Source organism: Scyliorhinus canicula, chromosome 6, assembly GCF_902713615.1.
Source record: "Scyliorhinus canicula chromosome 6, sScyCan1.1, whole genome shotgun sequence".
In the NCBI taxonomy this organism is placed as follows: Eukaryota; Metazoa; Chordata; class Chondrichthyes; order Carcharhiniformes; family Scyliorhinidae; genus Scyliorhinus; species Scyliorhinus canicula.
The window spans coordinates 182,036,058-182,058,724 of record NC_052151.1 but is presented as its reverse complement, the minus strand read 5'-3'; the positions used below and the strand labels follow the sequence as shown (position 1 = coordinate 182,058,724).

Sequence of the window (22,667 nt, the reverse complement as noted above, 5' to 3'; positions counted from 1 at the left end):
ACACCTGTCGTTATAGTGAAGGGAGTGTTACACCTATCGTTATAGTGAAGGGACTGTTACACCTGTCGTTATAGTGAAGGGACTGTGACACCTGTCGTTATAGTGAAGGGACTGTTACACCTGTCGTTATAGTGAAGGGAGTGTTACACCTGTCGTTATAGTGAAGGGAGTGTTACACCTGTCGTTACAGTGAAGGGACTGTGACACCTGTCGTTATAGTGAAGGGACTGTTACACCTGTCGTTATAGTGAAGGGACTGTTACACCTGTCGTTATAGTGAAGGGAGTGTTACACCTGTCGTTATAGTGAAGGGACTGTTACACCTGTCGTTATAGTGAAGGGAGTGTTACACCTGTCGTTATAGTGAAGGGACTGTTACACCTGTCGTTATAGTGAAGGGACTGTGACACCTGTCGCAATAGTGAAGGGAGTGTTACACCTGTCGTTATAGTGAAGGGAGTGTTACACCTGTCGTTATAGTGAAGGGACTGTGACACCTGTCGTTATAGTGAAGGGACTGTTACACCTGTCGTTATAGTGAAGGGACTGTGACACCTGTCATTATAGTAAAGGGACTGTGACACCTGTCGCAATAGTGAAGGGAGTGTTACACCTGTCGTTATAGTGAAGGGAGGGTTACACCTGTCATTATAGTGAAGGGACTGTTACACCTGTCGTTATAGTGAAGGGACTGTGACACCTGTCGTTATAGTGAAGGGAGTGTTACACCTGTCGTTATAGTGAAGGGAGTGTTACACCTGTCGTTATAGTGAAGGGAGTGTTACACCTGTCGTTATAGTGAAGGGAGTGATACACCTGTCGTTATAGTGAAGGGAGTGTTACACCTGTCGCTATAGTGAAGGGACTGTTACACCTGTCGTTATAGTGAAGGGAGTGTTACACCTGTCACTATAGTGAAGGGACTGTTACACCTGTCGTTATAGTGAAGGGAGTGTTACACCTGTCGTTATAGTGAAGGGAGTGTTACACCTGTCGCTATAGTGAAGGGACTGTTACACCTGTCGTTATAGTGAAGGGAGTGTTACACCTGTCGTTATAGTGAAGGGAGTGTTACACCTGTCGTTATAGTGAAGGGAGTGTTACACCTGTCGTTATAGTGAAGGGAGTGTTACACCTGTCATTATAGTGAAGGGAGTGTTACACCTGTCATTATAGTGAAGGGACTGTGACACCTGTCGTTATAGTGAAGGGAGTGTTACACCTGTCGTTATAGTGACGGGAGTGTTACACCTGTCGTTATAGTGAAGGGACTGTTACACCTGTCGTTATAGTGAAGGGAGTGTTACACCTGTCGTTATAGTGAAGGGAGTGTTACACCTGTCGCTATAGTGAAGGGACTGTTACACCTGTCGTTATAGTGAAGGGACTGTTACACCTGTCGTTATAGTGAAGGGAGTGTTACACCTGGCATTATAGTGAAGGGAGTGTTACACCTGTCGTTATAGTGAAGGGACTGTTACACCTGTCGTTATAGTGAAGGGACTGTTACACCTGTCGTTATAGTGAAGGGACTGTTACACCTGTCGTTATAGTGAAGGGAGTGTTACACCTATCGTTATAGTGAAGGGGACAACTGTCGTTATAGTGAAGGGTCTGTTACACCTGTCGTTATAGTGAAGGGACTGTTACACCTGTCGTTATAGTGAAGGGACTGTTACACCTGTCGTTATAGTGAAGGGACTGTTACACCTGTCGTTATAGTGAAGGGACTGTTACACCTGTCATTATAGTGAAGGGAGTTACACCTGTCGTTATAGAGAAGGGACTGTTACACCTGTCGTTATAGTGAAGGGACTGTGACACCTGTCGTTATAGTGAAGGGAGTGTTACACCTGTCGTTATAGTGAAGGGAGTGTTACACCTGTCATTATAGTGAAGGGACTGTTACACCTGTCGTTATAGTGAAGGGACTGTTACACCTGTCGTTATAGTGAAGGGACTGTTACACCTGTCGTTATAGTGAAGGGACTGTTACACCTGTCGTTACAGTGAAGGGACTGTTACACCTGTCGTTATAGTGAAGGGACTGTTACACCTGTCATTATAGTGAAGGGACTGTTACACGTGTCGTTATAGTGAAGGGACTGTTACACCTGTCGTTATAGTGAAGGGACTGTTACACCTGTCGTTATAGTGAAGGGACTGTTACACCTGTCGTTATAGTGAAGGGAGTGTTACACCTGTCGTTATAGTGAAGGGAGTGTTACACCTGTCGTTATAGTGAAGGGACTGTTACACCTGTCGTTATAGTGAAGGGAGTGTTACACCTGTCGTTATAGTGAAGGGAGTGTTACACCTGTCGTTATAGTGAAGGGTCTGTTACACCTGTCGTTATAGTGAAGGGACTGTTACACCTGTCGTTATAGTGAAGGGAGTGTTACACCTGTCGTTATAGTGAAGGGAGTGTTACACCTGTCGTAATAGGAAGGGTCTGTTACACCTGTCGTTATAGTGAAGGGACTGTTACACCTGTCGTTATAGTGAAGGGACTGTTACACCTGTCGTTATAGTGAAGGAACTGTTACACCTGTCGTTATAGTGAAGGGACTGTTACACCTGTCGTTATAGTGAAGGGACTGTGACACCTGTCGTTATAGTGAAGGGACTGTTACACCTGTCATTATAGTGAAGGGACTGTTACACCTGTCGTTATAGTGAAGGGACTGTTACACCTGTCGTTATAGTGAAGGGAGTGTTACACCTGTCGTTATAGTGAAGGGACTGTGACACCTATCGTTATAGTGAAGGGACTGTTACACCTGTCGTTATAGTGAAGGGTCTGTGACACCTGTCGTTATAGTGAAGGGGCTGTTACACCTGTCATTATAGTGAAGGGACTGTTACACCTGTCGTTATAGTGAAGGGAGTGTTACACCTGTCGTTATAAGGGAGTGTTACACCTGTCATTATAGTGAAGGGTCTGTGACACCTGTCGTTATAGTGAAGGGAGTGTTACACCTGTCGTTATAGTGAAGGGACTGTTACACCTGTCGTTATAGTGAAGGGAGTGTTACACCTGTCATTATAGTGAAGGGACTGTTACACCTGTCGTTATAGTGAAGGGAGTGTTACACCTGTCATTATAGTGAAGGGAGTGTTACACCTGTCGTTATAGTGAAGGGAGTGTTAGACCTGTCATTATAGTGAAGGGACTGTGACACCTGTCGTTATAGTGAAGGGAGTGTTATACCTGTCATTATAGTGAAGGGAGTGTTACACCTGTCGTTATAGTGAAGGGAGTGTTACACCTGTCATTATAGTGAAGGGAGTGTTACACCTGTCATTATAGTGAATAAATAATGATAAATAAATAGTCATTAAAATAAACGCTTGAATTATTGTTAGATTGAGTTACAATAAACTATATAGCCCTGACGCTAGATTGTTCTTGTAAAATTAAATGCGAAATACTAATCTCTTCCCTCAGGTTTAGTTACTCGACTATCTAGTTAATGAATTAGATTTAATTACTTTTTCAATGTTTTTTCTTTTTCAAATTGAACATATTTCCTACCAGCCAATCAGGCCACAGCTTTACTGTGATTTTGCTTCAATTTTCCCCCCACGCTTTGAAAAGATATTTGTGTCACTTACCTTCCTGGGATGCACTCTGGACCTTTCGCTGCAGATTAAGAGTTACAAAGCCGGAAGTAGAAAACAAAATAGGAGAAAAAGCACCTCCTCCAACTTTGAATTGCCACACAGCTCCAAATTACCAATTTCCAATTCCCATTCTACCCGTCTCTCACTCAGGATGTCTCGACTTTACCGTGCGCAAGCATGTACATGTATATGTGCACTCTCTCGCTGCCAGATTCATGAATAAGTATGCTGAAAAGCTGAGGCCCCACTCACCGCATTCCCCCAATCAGAGTATTTTTTACAGTAACTCTGCTTACTATCTCTTACCTCACAACCAATTATTGACCATCATCCTGAGTTTATCTTTAACTTCATGTGCTCTAGTTTTCCTGATAATTTCTTGTGCAGAAACTTAGCAAATGCCCTTCGAAGTTCATATAAAAACTGTGTTCATCTTGTTGATGAACACCTCAAACTCAGATAATTAATTTTACTTCCCGTTCTTAAATCATTGCTGATTCTCTGATTAGCTCTTAAGTTAGAGAAAAAGCAGGGGCAGCATTCCCTGTCGACCGACGCCGGATTCACGAAACCCGATTGGCAGAGAATCGGTTTTGACACCGAAATCGTCGTCGGCGCCGGATTCATGCCAAACTGCAATTCTCCGGTGCCTCAATATTGGCGTCAATGCATGTACAGTAAACGCCGTTGGCATATCATTCGTGGGCCTGACCCAGTAATCTCCAGGGCCTCCGCGATCCTTGGCCTCCACTGGGGGGAATTCTCAAGGGCAAAGTTCACTTTTGCTTTCAAAAATCGTGAAACAGACGGCGTAGCTGATGAGGGAAAGAGAGGGGGTTCGGAAAGTCCCCAACATCGCCATAGTGTGCCGAGAGTTATGCTGCTGGCCGGGGGCTTCTGCCAGAGCCAGGGGGAGTAGCAGGGACAGTCAGGAGGCAGGCCTTGGGGTCGTGGTGGATGGGCATGGAACACCATTGCCGTAGCCTGCGAAGCAGCCACGCGGCTGTGCATGTCCCTAACTGCCCACTGTGAACCTAGCGCCATGGGTAGTACGAGTGCAACGCCCCCCCATGCGATCCCTCCTAGGTGAATCAGGAATTCAACATGAATTGTGCTCTGCAAAGTGAGCAGTAAGATGGCTGTGTCAGTTCAGAAGCCAAGGTATGTGTCTGAATGATTTGCAACAATTAACTAAAGTTAGGTTAACAGAATTAATAGGTAAGGTGAAGTTATAGATAAAAGTAGGGGCCGAAAAAAACAGATTTGATGCAATAGTGCAGGGCAGCATGGTGGCACAGCGGTTTGCACTTCTGCCTCTCAGCCCCAGAGTCCCAGGTTCAATTCCGACCTCAGGTGGAGGTTGCACTTTGTGTGGGTTTCCTCCGGGTGCTCCTGTTTCCTCCCACAGTCCAAAGATGTGCAGGTTAGGTGGATTGGCCATGATGAATTGCCCCTTTGTGTTCAAAAGGTTAGGTCGGGTTACGGGGATAAGGTGGAGCCGTGTGCTCTTTCGAAGGGCCGGTGCAGACTCGATGGGCCGAATGGCCTCCTTCTGCACTGTGAATTCTATCATTCTAGGAGCTAGGATTCCCTCTGTGCATTAACCTAACCCACAAGGAACAGGCAGGAGTAAGGAACATTTCTCTAATAATTGCTTTCCTCACTGACGTTACAGATGGAGAGAAATGCTGCCTGGTGACTCTCCTTTGCTGTGGTCTGTCACCTGCTGGGCCACTCGCACCGAGCTGAGCCCAATCCTGTCCACTCTCTAGCACCCCACAGTGAACGCTTAGCAAGGCGCCAGTGCTGACTCAGTTCCCTTTCCCTGGCTCTTTGACAAAGGAACATAGGAATTAGGAGCAGAAGTAGGCTCTTCGAGTCTGCTCCGCCATTCAATCAGATCATAGCTGATCTCTTCCTGGTCTCAAATCCACCTCCCTACCTGTTCCCCATATCACTTTAACCTGTTTTTTTAATCAGAAACATATCTATCTCCTTCTTGAAACATTTAGTGATTCGGATTCCACCGCACTATGGGGCAGTGAGTTCCACAAATTCACCACCCTCTACGAGAAGTAGTGCCTCCTCAGCTCAGTTCTAATTCTACCGTCTCTCAGCCTTTATCTAGAACATAGAACATTAGAACATAGAACATTACAGCGCAGTACGGGCCCTTCGGCCCTCGATGTTGCGCCGACCTGTGAAACCATCTGAAGCCTATCTGACCTACACTATTCCATTTTCATCCATATGTCTGTCCAGTGACCACTTAAATGCCCTTAAAGTTGGCGAGTCTACTACTGTTGCAGGCAGGGCGTTCCACACCCCTACTACTCTCTGAGTAAAGAAACTGCCTCTGACATCTGTCCTATATCTACCACCCCTCAATTTAAAGCTGTGTCCCCTCGTGTTGGTCATCCCCATCCGAGGAAAAAGACTCTCACTGATAGAGACCTCTCATTCTGGATTTCCCACAAGGGGGAACATTTGGTCTACATTTTTTATCAATCCCTTTTAGTATTTTATTAACCTCGATCAGATCCCCTCTCATCCTTCTAAACTCCAGCGAGTATAAACCCAAACCAGTTAATATATTTAATCTACAGAGCTATCCAATTAAACCCACACCCCGGTTCATTCCCATTGTCCTGCAAATGTTCCCCATTCCGTTATTTATCCGGTTTGCTTCTGAAAGTCAGTATTGAATCTGCTTCCACCGCCCTTTCAGACAGCCTCTTCCAGATCAAAAATGTTTTCCTCATCTCCTCGTTGCTTCATCATTGATATTAAATTGGTGTCCCCTGGTTATTAACCCTCCTCCCACCATAAACAGGCTTTTCCACCAGTTCCAAGCTGAGAAATCAGGGCCTGGCAGCAGAGATGCTTTTCAGCCCTCTGGACACAGGTTCCAGTCCATCAGAGTGGACTTTGCCGGAGTTCTGGCTGAACGCCTGTTGAGCTGGCTTCAAGGAGAGTGGAGCTTGTCCGACAGTCCTCCCAGTGATTCCAGAGGATGCAGGGGAGGCATTTGTGAAGGAAGTTGTCGAGAGGTCTATCGTGTCACTGATGAGACAATCCAGATCTCACTTCAGTACAGGAGTGTGGTGACAACAACTGCTCTGTACACTCGGATGTGTTGACTTGCGGAGCTCTTTGTTGTCAAACACTCGCTGCCAGAGTTGGTCGAAGGCTGAACTAATGCAGCTGATCTGTGTTGGATCTCCTCATCAATGGTGGCCTTTCTAGAGAGTTGAGGCTGCCAAGGGATGGGAAGTGGCCAACATTTTACAGAGTCCCTCCTTTAATATATATGGGAAGTGAAATATTTGGCTGACCAGTTATGAGTTTATATATGAGTTTTGTTTTGGTAACATTCAAGGATAGGCCGTGGGTCTTGTATGCAGAATTTAAGATATTGAGAGTGATTTACAAATCTGCTGCAGAGCGAGCAATGGCACTTTACATCATATATATCTCTGGTGGTCAGTTTAGCTTTGACACAGAGATGAATGAGGTTTAAGAGTTTCCATCTGGGTCGTATTTAATAGTGACTCCAGAGGGCAGTCATCTTTGTTAAAGTGAATAGCCACTGTCAGGTAAGTTGTAAATATTGTGGGAGCTATCCCACAGCAGGGGCAGCAGGGTAGCATAAGGGGCAGCAGGGTAGCATAAGGGGCAGCAGGGTAGCATGGTGGTTAGCATAAATGCTTCACAGCTCCAGGGTCCCAGGTTCGATTCCCGGCTGGGTCACTGTCTGTGTGGAGTCTGCACGTCCTCCCCCTGTGTGCGTGGGTTTCCTCCGGGTGCTCCGGTTTCCTCCCACAGTCCAAAGATGTGCGGGTTAGGTGGATTGGCCATGTTAAATTGCCTGTAGTGTTCTAATAAAAATGTACGGTTAAGGGGGGGGGTTGTTGGGTTACGGGTATAGGGTGGATATGTGGGTTTGAGTAGGGTGATCATGGCTCGGCACAACATTGAGGGCCGAAGGGCCTGTTCTGTGCTGTACTGTTCTATGTTCTATGTTCTATCGCACAGCCTTGTTCGACCTCGGTCCCGATTTTGAAGCTGTCTGTTTCAGGTCTCCTATTCACGACAGTTTGACAGAATCAACATGAAGCAGGATTGTGATGGGGTCTCTCCGAGATCCAAATCTTTGGAGCACAATCTCCAGAGTCTGGGTAAATTGCACGCTCGGCGATTGAGGGGTGATGTCAGGAAACACATGTTTAGGGTAGTGGAAATCTGGACAGCTCACAGCCCAGCGTTTGGGCGTCAATTGAAATTTCCAAAACTGAGATAAATAGATTTTTGTTCGGCATGGGTGTTAAGGATTACGGGACTGAAGCAGGAGAATGGAGTTAAAATATAGGTCAGCTTGAGGGGCTGAAGGGCCTTTACCTGTTCCTATATTCATAGGTATTAAACACGGTTCTGTCTGCTCCCTGTATGTAAATATTCCCAAGGCACTGTGGAGAATGGATAATGTGATAAATCTCTGGAGTGGGGCTTAAACGATAGAGCTCTGGAGTCTGAGTCATACCCATTGAACCATGACAGACACCCAAAATCTCACCCCGAGGGTAACCATTGTTGTTTGTTTTTTCTCGCTCACAGACATGCCCTTCTTCACGATTATATTACACTCAATAGAAACACCTAAACTTTTATTTAATTTAGTGGGTCTTCCATCTCAGCTGCCTGCAGGTTAAAGCTTGTGGGCCCACTGCCAAATATTTATGTTAACCCTGCATGTTCAAGATAACCTAGAATACGTCCTCGTGACAGCACTGAAGCCTCGTGAGCCGCCCCGACTTTGATCATCCACCACTGGAGTCCGGGCCTACAACTGCCTGGGCTCGAAGCTCTGGAGTTCCCTCTCTAAAGATGCTGCTTAACACTTACACCATGGAACAGCATTCTGGTCACTTGTCTTATTTTTCTCCTTATTCGTCTGTGTCAAATTTTGTCTGATAACTCTCCTAACACGTTTTTACTATGTTAAAGATGCAATATTAATACAAGTTTCTGTTGTTGCAAGGCACAACATTGCATATCCCTCAGATGCTGGTCATAACGATCCTTTAATATGGAAGACAAGGGGTGAGGTTCTCCGTTTGTTATGCTCTCCGGCCGGAGGAGAATTACTACTGATTTATGTTCCGCCTGGTAGCACAAATCGGGAAGCAATTCAGTAACCCTCGCCATGCAAATTTATCCATGGTAAGGAATACGAGGGATTCCCGAGGATTCGCTATTGGGGCACCATTTTGTGCGGGCAGCCCGATAGCAAAGTCCCCTGGGCGGCCATTTACAAGCCTGTGCGGCCATTCTGATTATTGTGTTCGTTGACAGCACTGAGGTCATGGTGTCGCTGTCAATCAGGATCACTGGTTCCCTTTAGGATTAGCAGTGGCCAGGAATAGGAAAGTGAAGAATCGGGCTACCGTGCCCCTGAATAAAATGACAGTAGGCACTGTCAGCCCAGGCCAGCCGTGACTCAGTAGGCCGTCAGTCCTGTTCCCCTTTGAAGCAGCAGGCTGTGGGTTCAAGGCCCACCCCAGAGCGCTGAGTGCAAAATACAGGCTGACACTCCAGGCCAGCGGTCAAGGAGAGCTGCACTGTCAGAGGGCCCGTCTCGACGAGCTGTTAAATGGAAACCCAGCTTTCCTGCTCACGGAGATGTAAAACATGCACAATTCAAAGGAAAACGGGGAAGTTCTCCCTCATGACCTGCCCATTGTTTATTCCTCAATCAAAAACAGATTAACAGATCATTATCATTGCTCTTCATGGAAGCTCGCTGTGCTCCAATTGGCAGATGCTTCTGACACTGCAACAGTGAGTTCACTTCAGAAATACTTCATTGGCTGTCGTACCTCACCCTCCCTTCCTCCCCTGAGCTACAGGCCGGTATAAGCAGGTGAGGTCACTTACCCTAACACCCATAAACTTGTCCCGTAGAACTATCCAGGAAAGCAGGAAGACAAAGGCCTTGTTGCAGCAGAACAGAGCGGAGGCGTCTGTGGCGCTAATCTTCTTCAGGGCCAGCAAGTACAGGTAATTTGTTAAAGTCCATAGGACACAGAACGGGGCCATCCTGCTGAAGAATATTTTGATGGTCAAGCCATCATCCCCAAAAAACCTGCAGCATTCCCTAATGGGGAAGAGGAGAAGAGTGAATGGCCACCAGTTAGGGTCAGCTTAAATCTGAAGAGTACAACAACCTTTAATATCAGCTGTCTCAAAACATTATGTACATAAGAAGTATGGCGTCCATAAGAGGGAGGAGCCGAAGTAGGCCATCCGCCGCATAATAATATAATAATCTTTATTGTCACAACTAGGCTTACATTAACACTGCAATGAAGTTACTGTGAAAAGCCCCTAGTCACCACATTCCGGCGCCTGTTCGGGTACACAGCTGGAGAATTCAGAATGTCCAATTCACCTAACAGCACGTATTTTGGGACTTGTGGGAGGAAACCGGAGCACCCGGAGGAACCCCACGCAGACACAGGGGGAACGTGCAGACTCCACACAGACAGTGACCCAAGCCGGGAATCGAAGCTGGGCCCCTGGTGCTGTCAAGCAACAGTGCCAACCACTGTGCTACCGTGTTGTCCTCCGTCGTTCAATGAGATCATGACTGATCTGATGTGATAATCCTCAACTCCACTTTCCGCCTTATCTCCATAAGCCTTGATTCCCTTACTGATTAAAAATCTGTCTATTCCACAAGAGGAAGCAACCTCTCATCAACTACCCTATCAAGCCCCCTGAGAATCCTATATGTCTCAATCAGGCCACCTCTCATTCTTCTAAACTCCAATGAGTACAGGCCCAACCTACTCAACCTCTCCTCATGGGAAAATCCCTCCGTACCCGGGATCGACTTAGTGAGCCGTCTCTGAAGTCCTTTCCATCGTTGTTGCATCTCTGCATGAGGCTTCTGCGGCTGTCAGCTGACATGAATGAACAAATGCCTAATGAGTCTGGTTTTCCCAAGACGGTACGAAGTGAAGGAGTGAACTCTGGGCAGAGTTAAAGGGCAGCTCCCCTGCTCCACTCCGACACGCTGGCATTGGGGTCTTTTATACCCAGCCGGGACGGCAGAGGGTCCCTCAGTTTAATGTCCCCTCACAAAGACAGTAACTGGGCAAGAGAGATCAGCCTGCATTACGCGCTCACGTCTCTGGGAGCAGACGGGGCCATTCTGACAAGGAGACAGGAGTGGTACCCATTGAGCCCACTGGTACACGATAAGGTGTTACTATGGTAACCAAATCATCCTCTGCATGGGATGCCTGGGCGTTCAATGCTCCCCAATAGAAATTACACTGAATGTAATTTTTAACAAGTGTTGAAAGCACAGAACCCAATAGCAGTTGAAAATTAATCTAATCCAAGGGACAGAGAGGTGGTTGGGGGCGGAGGCTGCCTGGGGAGTGGGCAGGTGGAGGCACAGAGCACGGGCTGGAAGCGGGCCCAAAAAAGGGGATGGCCGATCGGCGAAGGGGGGGGGGGGAGGGGCAATGAGCCCCCCAAATAGGCTGATCACTTGGAATGTTTGAGGTTAAATGGGCCAGTCAAGAGGGCACGTGTGTTCGTGCATCTTAAGGGACTGAAGGCGGACGTGGTAATGTTGCAGGAGACGCACCTTAAGAGTAACTGACCAGATTAGACTGAGGAAAGGCCGAGTCAGTCAGGTCTTTCACTCGGGACTAGATTCAAAGACTAGAGCGATCCTGATCAATAACCAGTTGGTGTTTGAGGCGGGTAGAATAGTTTCGGATGTGGGAGGTCGGTACATTATGGTCAGTGGGAAACTGGAGGGGGTGCTGGTGGTATTAGTAAATGTGTATGCACCAAATTGGGATGATGTGGAGTTTATAAAGAGGATGCTGGGGAAGGTACCGGACCTGAACTCGCACAGGTTGGTCATGGGAGGGGACTTCAACACAGTTATTGACCCTGGCTTGGGCCGGTCAAGCTCGAAAACGGGCAGGGTGCCAGCAATGGCAAAGGAACTGAAAGGGTTCATGGAGCTGATTGGGGGGGGGGGGCCTTCTACTCACACGTGCATAAAGTGTACTCCCGGATTGATTTCTTTATTTTGAGCAGGGCCTTACTGGCAGGGGTGGTGGACACGGGGTATTTGGCGATCACAATCTCAGACCAGGCTCCGCACTGGGTTGACCTGCAGGTTAGTAAAGACAGTAACCAGCGCCCGCACTGGAGGTTAGATGTGAGACTTTTGGCTGACGAAGGGGTGAGTGAGCAGCTGAGGAAATGTATTCAGAACTACCTGCAGGTCAATGACACGGGGGAAATTTCAGCAGCGGTGGTCTGGGAAGCACTGAAGGCAGTGGTCAGAGGGGAGCTGATCTTGATACGGGCCCATAGGGAGAAGGTGGACAGGGCAGAGACGAACCTACTGGTAAAGGAGATACTACAGATCGATAGGAGGTATGCGGAGACCCCAGAGGCAGGGCTTTTAAGGGAACGGCGGAGGCTATAGGTGGAGTTCGGCTTGTTCACCACAGGGTAGGCAGTGGAGCAGCTGAGAAAGGCGAGCGGGGGGCGATCTATGAACATGGAGAGAAGGCCAGCAGAATGCTTGCACAGCAGCTTAGAAAGAGGGAGGCAGCCAGGGAGATAGGGAAAGTAAATGACGGAGATGGGAACCTGGTTGGAGATTCGGGAGGGGTGAATAAGGCGTTTAGGGATTTCTACAGTAGGCTGTACAGGTCGGAACCCCCCCAAGGGGCTGGAGCGGATGAGGCATTTCTTGGGGGGGGCTGAATTTTCCGAAGGTGGATGGGGGGCTGGTAGATGGGCTGGGGGCCCCGATCGGGTTGGAAGAGATAGTGGAGGGTCTGAAGGCCATGCAGTCGGGTAAGGCCCCGGGGCCGGACGGGTACCCAGTAGAGTTCTGTAAAAAGTTCTCGGGGATATTGGGGCCGGTGTTGATGAGGATGTTCAATGAGGCAAGGGAGAGAGGGGCGCTGCCCCCGACGATGTCACAGGCCACCATTTCGCTGATTCTGAAACGGGACAAGAACCCGGAGCTGTGTGGGTCCTGCAGGCCGATGTCCCTGTTGAATGTAGATGCCAAGTTGCTGGCCAAAATGTTGTCCCCCAGGATTGAGGATTGTGTTCCGGACGTTATTGGGGAGGACCAGACGGGGTTTGTTAATGGCAGGCAGTTGGTGGCTAATGTAAGAAGGCTGTTAAATGTGATCATGATGCCCCCGGAAGGTAGGGAGGTGGAGGTAGTGATCGCAATGGATGTAGAAAAGGCTTTTGATCGGGTAGAATGGGATTATCTGTGGGAGATACTGGGATGGTTCGGATTTGGGCGGGGCTTTATTGACTGGGTCAGGTTGCTGTATCAGGCTCCTGTGGCAAGTGTACGGACGAATAGGACAACATCGGACTATTTTAGACTGCACCGGGGGACGAGACAGGGAGGCCCCCTCTTCCCACTGTTGTTAGTGCTAGCTATAGGGCCGTTGGCAATTGCTCTGAGACCCTCAAGGGCTTGGTCCAGTGGTGGGGGGAGCCCAGAATCTCGCTCTGTGCAGAAGACCTGCTTCTGTATGTAACAGACCCATTAGAGGGGATGGACGAAATCATGAGGATTCTAGGGGAATTTGACTGGTTTTCGGGGTATAAGCTAAATATGGGGAAAAGTGAGATGTTTGCGGTCCAGGTGAGGGGACAGGAGAGGTGACTGGGAGAGCTGCCGTTTAGGTTAGTAAAGGTAAGCTTTAGGTACCTAGGAATCCAAGTGGTGCGGGAATGGGACCGGCTGCATAAATTGAATCTGGCCGGCTGGTGGACCAAATGGAGGACGATTTTCGGAGATGGGACGCGCTTCCGTTGTCTCTGGCTGGGAGGGCGCAGACGGTGAAGATGACGGTTCTCCCGAGATTCCTATTTGTGTTTCAGTGTCTCCCCATCTTTATTCTGCGGTCCTTTTTTAAACGGGTCAACAAAGTGATCTCTGGCTTTGTTTGGGTGGGCAAGACCCCACGAGTAAGGAAGGTAATGATTGAGCGGAGTTGGGGAGAGGGCAGGCTGGCGCTGCCAAATTTTAGTAACTTTTACTGGGCGGCGAATATAGCCATGATCAGGAAGTGGGTGGTGGGGGGAGGGGTCAGTATGGGAGTGTATGGAAGCGGCTTCATGTAAGGGCACCAGTCTGGGGGCGTTGGTAACTGCGCCTCTGCCGTTCCCGCCGGCACGGTACTCCACCAGCCCCATGATGGTGGTGGCCCAGTGAGTCTGGGGGCAATGAGGAGACATGTGGGAGCAGAGGGAGCATCGGTCTGGTCCCCAATCTGTAACAATCACCGGTTTGCCCCGGGAAGTATGGATGGGGGTTTCCGGATATGGCGGAGAGCAGGGATTGAGAGGATGGGGGATATGTTTATAGAGGGGAGCTTTCCGAGTATGAGGGCGCTGGAGGAGAAGTTTGGGTTGGCGAGGGGAAACAAATTCAGGTATCTGCAGGTGCGGGACTTCCTACATAGACAGGTTTCAACCTTCCCGCTCCTACCGCGAAGGGGAATTCAGGCCAGGGTAGTTTCCAGAGGGTGGGTAGGAGAAGGGAGCGTCGCGGACATTTACAAGGAACTTATGGGGTCAGAGGAGACACAGACCGAGGAGCTGAAGCGCAAGTGGGAGGAGGAGCTGGGAGGAGAGATAGAGGATGGTCTATGGGCGGATGTGTTGAGCAGAGTCAACGCGTCCGCAACATGTGCCAGGCTCAGCCTGATACAATTTAAGGTCGTTCACCAGGCTCACATGACAGTGGCCCGGATGAGCAGATTCTTTGGGGTGGAAGACAGATGTGCAAAATGTGCGGGAGGACCAGCGAACCATGTCCACATGTTCTGGGCATGTCCAAAGGTTAGGGGATTTTGGCAGGGGTTTGCAGATGTCATGTCCACGGTGTTAAAAACAAGGGTGGCGCTGAGTCCAGAGGTGGCGATTTTCGGGGTGTCGGAAGACCCAGGAATCCAGGAGGAGAAAGAGGCAGACGTTCTGGCCTTTGCTTCCCTGGTAGCCCGGAGACGGATACTATTAGCTTGGAGGGACTCAAAGCCCCCGAAGTCGGAGACCTGGCTATCGGACATGGCTAGCTTTCTCTGCCTGGAGAAAATCAAGTTCGCCATGAGAGGATCAATGTTAGGGTTCGCCCGGAGGTGGCAGCCGTTCGTCGACTTCTTCGCGGAAAATTAATCGTCAGCAGAAGGGTTAGTTTAGCTTAGAGGAGGGGGTTAATAAAGGTGGGGCCTGTAAGGGAGGGAGCCGGCTTTTGTTAATAGTTTCATGTACATTGTTTATCGTGTTGTTGTTATAATACGAAAAAATACCTCAATAAAATGTTTGTTAAAAAAAAAAGAAAATGAACTTCCGGTGGCGGCTATGAGGGAGTAAGTCGCACACTTGGTGGCTCTCGCTCCGGTCTGACTTTAAGACCTTTTTCCCCGACTTCTTTGAACTTTTGAGCACTGGAGTGAAAAGCAATAGCACTCTAGATCTGAATCCATACAGAGTTGTATGGACTTAAGGAGCAGAAGGGAGCGAAAACAGGCGACGAAGGGGCTGAACAAAGGTGGTGTGGAATGGGCCACAGAAAGGACGGTCCAGGCAGCACTGGACAACATGCTGCAGGTCATGAAAGAGAGCTTCGCAGCACTGAAGCGGGATCATTTGGAACCGCTCCAGAAAGCGGTGGAGAGACTTGACCAGAGGCTGGATGCTGGATAAGAAGGTCCAGGCACTGGAGAAGACAGTGGAAGAGCAGGCGGATTTCCAAACGGTAGCGGACGTGGAAATTAGTAAGTTGAAGGAGCAGCAAGCAAGGCTGATGCCAAGCTGGAGGACCTGGAAAACAGGTCTTGCCAGCAGAATCTGAGAATCATTGGGCTCCCAGAGGGGGCCGAGGGAGTGGATGCCACGGCATATTTGGCAGACATGCTGCAGAAGCTGGTGGGGGATGATTTCTTCCCGCGCCCGTTGGAGCTGGACAGGGCACACAGAGCACAGGCGAGGCAGCCACAAAGGGGGGGGGGGGGGGGGGGGGGGGCGTGGTGGTCAGTTTCCATAGGTTCGTGGACAAGGAGCGGGTTCTACAGTGGGCCAAGAGCACGAGGAGCTGCTCATGGAACAACAGTGTCCTGCGCATCTACCAGGATCTGAGCCAGGAGGTGGCCAGACGGAGGGCAGCCTACAGACAAATTAAAGAGATTCTGTTTAAAAAGGTCAAGTTCGGGCTACTTTTCCCGGCGCGGCTTTGGGTCACATATCGGGAACAGCAACATTATTTTGACGACCCGGAGGAAGCGATGGACTTCGCTAAGGGGCATTGACTGGTGCCGAACTAAGGACCCATGGACCCAAGTTAGAGTGTACTAAGTTGTTCACAGATTTACCCTTCAGGTTAGCGATGTCGTTCGGCATGCTCTTTTATTTAAAATTGGGGATGTTCTTGTGTTTGTGTTTGCCTGTTTGAAAGTTAAAGCCAAAGTGAAAGTTAAAGTTTAAGTTGTTGGATGCTGGGGGGCTGTTCGGGTTCTCTTTGTTTTTTTTCCTTCTGGGAATGTTGCTTTGTTCTTTGTTTGTTTTCTCTCTGTCTCGGTCCCAGAGCGATAGCGCGAACAGGGCTGTTCTGGGGAGGTGGTGTGGATGGGCGGGGAGGGAGGGGGGAGGGGGGACAATAGGTGTGAGACATGGTGGCGCCTGAGTTGAGAGCCACCAGGTTAGCTGCTTTGAGCTAGTCAACGGGAGCAAGGTGGGGGTTGTGTATACAGCTAGTATATGGCAGGGGTTAGGTTACAAAGGGTTGTTGCTGGGGTGGGGGGGGGGGGGGGGGGGTGATGATCTGCTGACAAAGGAGGGAACTGAACCAGGTAACAGGGAAGAGGTCAGGGATGGGGGCTGCCAAGAGGCGGACCAGGGGAGGCGCGGCACATGGGCAGGGGCTGGGCCCAAGAAGGGGGATGGCTGATCGGTGTAGTGGGGGGGGGCAGGGTGCCCTCTAACCAGGCTGATCACCTGGAATGTTAGAGGATTAAACGGGCCGGTCAAGAGGACACGTGTGTTTGCGCACTTACGGGCTCTGAAGGCGGATGTAATGTTGCTGCAGGAGACGCATTTGAAAGTGGCGGACCAGATACTGGAGAAAATCCCTGACTTGGATTCACACAAGTTGATTATGGGTGAGGACTTTAATACAGTCCTCGACCCCGACCTGGACCGGTCGTGCTCCAGAACGGGCAGGGTCCCGGCAATGGCAAGAGAACTGAGAGGGTTCATGGAACAAATGGGGGGGTAGACCCCTGGAGAGTCAGCCGGCCGACAGGGAAGGAGTTCTCGTTCTATTCAGATGTTCACAAGGTTTATTCTCGTATTGACTTCTTTATTATGAGTAGGGACTTTTTGGAGGGGGTGAGGGATACTCGGCGATCACTATTTCGGACCATGCTCACATTGGGTCGACCTGCTGGTCTGCAAAGAAAGTTACCAGCACCCACAATGGAGGTTAGAGGTGGGATTGTTGGCAGAGGAGAGGGTGTGTGAGAGTGGGAAATGCATGCAGGACTGGGGCAGCAGGGTAGCATGGTGGTTAGCATAAATGCTTCACAGCTCCAGGGTCCCAGGTTCGATTCCCGGCTGGGTCACTGTCTGTGTGGAGTCTGCACGTCCTCCCCCTGTGTGCGTGGGTTTCCTCCGGGTGCTCCGGTTTCCTCCCACAGTCCAAAGATGTGCGGATTAGGTGGATTGGCCATGCTAAATTGCCCGTAGTGTCCTAATAAAAGTAAGGTTAAGGGGGGGTTGTTGGGTTACGGATATAGGGTGGATACGTGGGTTTGAGTAGGGTGATCATGGCTCGGCACAACATTGAGGGCCGAAGGGCCTGTTCTGTGCTGTACTGTTCTATGTTCTATGTCTATGACTACCTGCAGGTCAACGATACGGGGGAAGTCTCAGCAACGGTGCTCTGGGAGGCGCTGAAGGCGGTGGTGAGAGGGGAACTGATCTCAATCCGAGCCCATTGGGACAGAACGGATAGGGCAGAGATGGACAGACTGGTGCAGGAGATGACACGGACGGATAGGGAATATGCGGACTCCCCGAGGGCAGAGCTACTTAGGGAACGACGGAGACTGCAGGCGGAGCTGGGAGCGCTATCCACTGGGAAGGCCATAGAGCAACTCAGAAAGGCCAGGGGCGCGGTGTATGAGTTTGGCCAGCAGAATGCTTGCACAGCAACTTGGAAGAGGGAGGCAGCCAGGGAGATAGGGACGGTAGTGGACGGGGCAGGGAACCGAGTGGGAGACCCGGCAGGACTGAACAGGGTATTCAGGGACTTTTACAGTAAGCTGTATACCTCGGAACCCCCACGGGGCCGGAGGGGATGAGGCGCTTCCTAGATGGGCTGACCTTCCCAAAGGTGGGCAGGGGGATGGTAGAGGGGCTGGGGGCCCCGATTAGAGCTGAAGAAGTAATGGGGGGCCTGAAGGCCATGCAGTCGGGTAAAGCCCTGGGGCCGGATGGATATCCAATGGAGTTCTACAAAAAGTTTGCGGGTATACTGGGGCCGGTGCTGGTTAACGTGTTTAACGAGGCGAGGGACAATGGGGTGTTACCCCCGGCGATGTCGCAAGCCACTATCTCGCTGATATTAAAACGGGATAAGGATCCGGAGGTCTGTGGGTCATATCGGCCAATCTCCCTGATTAATGTAGATGCTAAACTGCTGGCCAAGATCCAGGTGTCCAGAATCGAAGACTGCGTACGGGACGTGAATGTGGAGGACCAAACGGGGTTTGTTAATGGCAGGCAGCTAGTAGCCAATCTAAGAGGGCTACTCAATGTGATTATGATGCCCCCGGAGGGCAGAGAGGTGGAGGTAGTGGTGGCAATGGATGCCGAAAAGGCTTTTGACCGGGTGGAGTGGGACTATTTATGGGATGTGTTGGGACGGTTTGGGTTTGGAGAGGGCTTTGTGGACTGGGTTAAACTGCTATATCAGGCCCCGGAGGCCAGTGTATGGATGAACAGGATGACATCTGAGTATTTTAGACTACACCGCGGGACAAGACAGGGATGCCCCCTCTCTCCACTGCTGTTTGCGTTGGCCGTTGAACCTCTGGCAATTGCTCTGAGAGCGGCAAGGGGATGGAAGGGAATGGTCGGGGGGGACAGAACACAAGGTCTCGCTCTACGCGGACGACCTGCTTTTGTATGTGTCAGATCCAGCGGCAGGAATGGACGGGATTATGGAAATCCTAGGGGAGTTTGGCCGGTTTTCGGGCTACAAGTTGAACATGGCAAAAAGCGAGATGATTGTGGTGCAGGCGAGGGGTCAGGAGAATAGGCTGAGGGAGCTACCGTTTAGGCTGGTTGGGGAAAGTTTTAGGTATCTAGGGATACAAGTGGCGTGTGACTGGGATAAGATGCATAGGTTGAACTTGTCCAGGCTGGTGGAGCAAATGAGGAGCGAGTTTCGGAGGTGGTATGCACTCCCGCTGTCACTAGCGGGGAGAGTACAGACAGTGAAGATGACGATCCTCCCGAGATTCCTGTTTATTTTTCAGTGTCTCCCTATTTCCATTCCACGGTCCTTCTTTAAAAGAATCAATAAAATCATCCTGGGATTTGTTTGGATGGGTAATGGGGGGATGCTGGAATTGAACTGTAGCGAGGGAGGGCTGGCATTGCCGAACCTCAGCAACTACTACTGGGCGGCTAACATAGCCATGATAAGGAAATGGATGGTGGGTACGGGGTCGGTTTGGGAGTGGGTGGAGGCTGCTTTGTGCAGGGGCACCAGCTTGGCAGCCCTGGTCACGGCTCCCCTGCAGTTTCCGCCGGCCAGGTACTCCACCAGCCCTGTAGTGGTGGCGGCTTTGCGGATCTGGGGCCAATGGAGGAAGCATGCGGGGGAAGTGGGAGCGTCGGTCTGGTCCCCAATATGTGACAACCACCGATTTGTCCCGGGGAAGATGGATGGCGGGTTTTGAGCGTGGCGGAGGTGGGAAGGATGGGCGACTTGTTCCTGGAAGGGAGCTGCGCAAACATGAGGGCGCTGGGGTAGAAGTTCGGGCTGGTGAGGGGGAATGACTTTCGGTACATGCAGGTGCGGGATTTTGTACGTAGACAGGTCCCATCCTTTCCACGCCTTCCACCAAGGGGGATCCAGGACAGGGTAATTTCCAGGGGTGAGGTAGGAGAGGGGAGAGTCTCAGATATTTATAAGGAGCTTATGGGAGTGGAGGACACAGGGACCGAGGAACTGAAACTTAAGTGGGAGGAGGAGCTTGGTGGGGAGTTGGAGGGAGGCGTATGGGCAGACGCTCTGAGGAGGGTAAATGGAACCGCAACATGTGCCAGGCTCGGTCTGATTCAGTTCAAGGTGGTTCACTGGGCCCACATGACGGTGGCCCGGATGAGCAAATTCTTTGGGCTGGAGGACAAGTGTGCTAAATGTGGGGGAGGACCAGCGAACCATGTCCACGTGTTGTGGGCATGTCCAAAACTCAGGGGATACTGGCGTCATATCCCGGGTACTGAAAACAAGGGTGGCGATGAGTCCAGAGGTGGCGGTTTTTGGGGTGTCGGTAGACCTGGGAATACAGGAGGGGATAGAGGCCGACGTTGTGGCCTTTGCTTCCCTGATAGCTCGGCGACGGATACTGTTGGCCTGGAGGGACTCAAAGCCCCCAAAGACCGAAGTATGGCTGTTGGACATGGCAAGCTTTCTCGGCTTGGAAAAAAATCAAGTTCGCCTTACGAGGATCACTATCGGGGTTAGCCCGGAGGTGGAAACCATTCATCGACTTCTACGCGGGGAACTAATCATCAGCGGGGGGGGGGGAGAGAGAATAGAGCAGAGTAGGGGGGAAGAATAGGCGGGTCTATCTGCGAGAGTGGTACTGTTATTTGCACTATGTATTTTGTAATTGGTATCTGCACACTAATGCATATTGTTACTGTTTACAATGCCAAAAATATCTCAAAAAAATTGTCTGTAAAAAAAAAAAGAAAATGAATCTAATTTTTCAGCAAACACACTGGTCGATGTCCTTCAGTTTTTTTTAAATTGATAGGATTTGGGCATCTGTCACTGGGCCAGCATTTGTTGCCCAGCCCTATTTCCCCTGGCTATTTCGGCTGTTTCAGAGGGCATTTTCAGAGTCATTCACAATGTGGGTCTGGAGTGACATGTTGGCCAGATCAGGTAAGGATGAGATTTCCTTCTCGAAAGGACAATGGTGGACCAGACGGGGTTTCTCTGACAATCGACAATGGATTGATGGTTTATTTTGAATTCAGCCATGGTGGGATTCGAACCCGAGTCCCCTAAAGCTTTGTTTGGGCTCCCAGTCCAGTGGCAAACACCACTACATCATCGTCTACCCTTATGCCATCCCAGCATCAACAGCGGATCAATGCTGAGGGAGTTATAAATATCCCAAGTAGTCCAGACTTTAAAAGCAGCTCCTTTTAATTCATAGAATTTACAGTGCAGAAGGAGGCCATTCAGCCCATCGAGTCTGCACCGGCTCTTGGAAAGAGCACTCTACACAAGCCCACACCTCCACCCAATCCCCATAACCCAGTAACCCCACCCAACACTAAGGGCAATTAGCATGGCCGATCCACCTAACCTGCACATCTTTGGAGTGTGAGAGTAAACCGGAGCACCCGGAGGAAACCCACGCACACACGGGGAGGACGTGCAGACTCCGCACAGACAGTGACCCAAGCCGGGAATCGAACCTGGGATCCTGTAGCTGTGAAGCAACTGTGCTAACCAGTATGCTACCGTGCTGCCCACCCCTTGTATCTCCTCCAGCCACCTCACTAAATCACAATACAGAGACAAAATGAGTAAACGCCTCCGGGTTCCCTCCTCCACCCTGGCAGATGCTGACTGTAATGGAACCATCGGTGCCTCTACCCTGAATACCAGCTAGGCCCACCTGATGGACCTTCTGGCCAGCCCTGGGCAAAGCTGGAATCTCCTCCTGGCCGCAGGCAAGGCAGCTGATGACGAGGGCGGTGACCCACTACCCCAGCCTCAACAGGACTATTATTCTGATCTACTCTTCTTTCAAAGACTCAGTTTGGAGGCTGGTGCATCCAAATCTCGTTCAGGCATAAAAGTGATGCATTCGAACCCAACTACACAGAGACTTTAATACATAATCCAGGCTGACATTCCAGCGCAGTACTGAGGGAGGGCTGCACTGTCAGAGTTTGTTGTCTTTTGGATGAGCAGTTAAAGTTGAAGATCCCACATGACTATTTTGAAGGAGAACATGGGAGAGGTCTCCTGGTGCCCTGCCCAATATTTATCCCTCAATCAATAGCGAAAGACATGTTACCTGGTCATTATCACACTGTGGGATTGTTAGAACCTGCCTGGATCCTATTGGCTGGGGACAATTGGTTACCCCATATTTCTTGAGGAATATGAACTCCCCCCAATGAGGGGGGGCAATCATTTGCAGGGCAGCTGTGTAAGTAGAGCTGGCCAATGTGGAACCTACTAGAGACAGGGAACCAGTAGGGAACTAGTAGGGAAATGCTGGTACTGTGTACTGCTGTAAATAAAGTTACTTTCTGATTGACTCTGCAAACGCGTGCTGGATTTTTCGTTGCCTTCACAAAAGGGATCTTGCTGTGTGTAAATTGGCAGCCACATTTCCTACATTACATCAGTGACTACACTTCAGAAAGTACCTTATTCACTGTAAAGCACACTGGGACATCCGGAGGCTGTGAAAGGAGAAATACAGGCCTTTCTTATCCTGTCTTGTTTTCTGCCTGCTGAAGGGTACAGACATTCATTTATTTGTCACTCGGTCAACTGGAACTCCTTCCCCAACAGCACTGTAGACTGCAGCAATTCGAGACGTTGGCTCACCACTATCTTCACAAGGGCAATTAGGGATGGGCAAGAGATACAGCAGTATCGGAAGGTGTTAGTGATAGGCTTGGAAGCGAGACCTTTCACTGACACA

At 50.0% G+C, this 22,667-nt stretch overlaps 1 protein-coding gene across 3 annotated transcripts in view; it reads right to left on the bottom strand.

The window, feature by feature from the left end:
- The window catches only part of LOC119967704 (putative thiamine transporter SLC35F3), a 177,785-nt gene that overhangs the window by 25,104 nt on the left and 130,014 nt on the right, over positions 1–22,667 (bottom strand). For all 3 annotated transcript variants that reach the window (XM_038800571.1, XM_038800572.1, XM_038800573.1), the window contains one exon: positions 9,559–9,778. In XM_038800571.1, the coding sequence (XP_038656499.1) occupies positions 9,559–9,778 (220 nt within the window). The remainder of the gene's footprint in view (positions 1–9,558; positions 9,779–22,667) is intronic.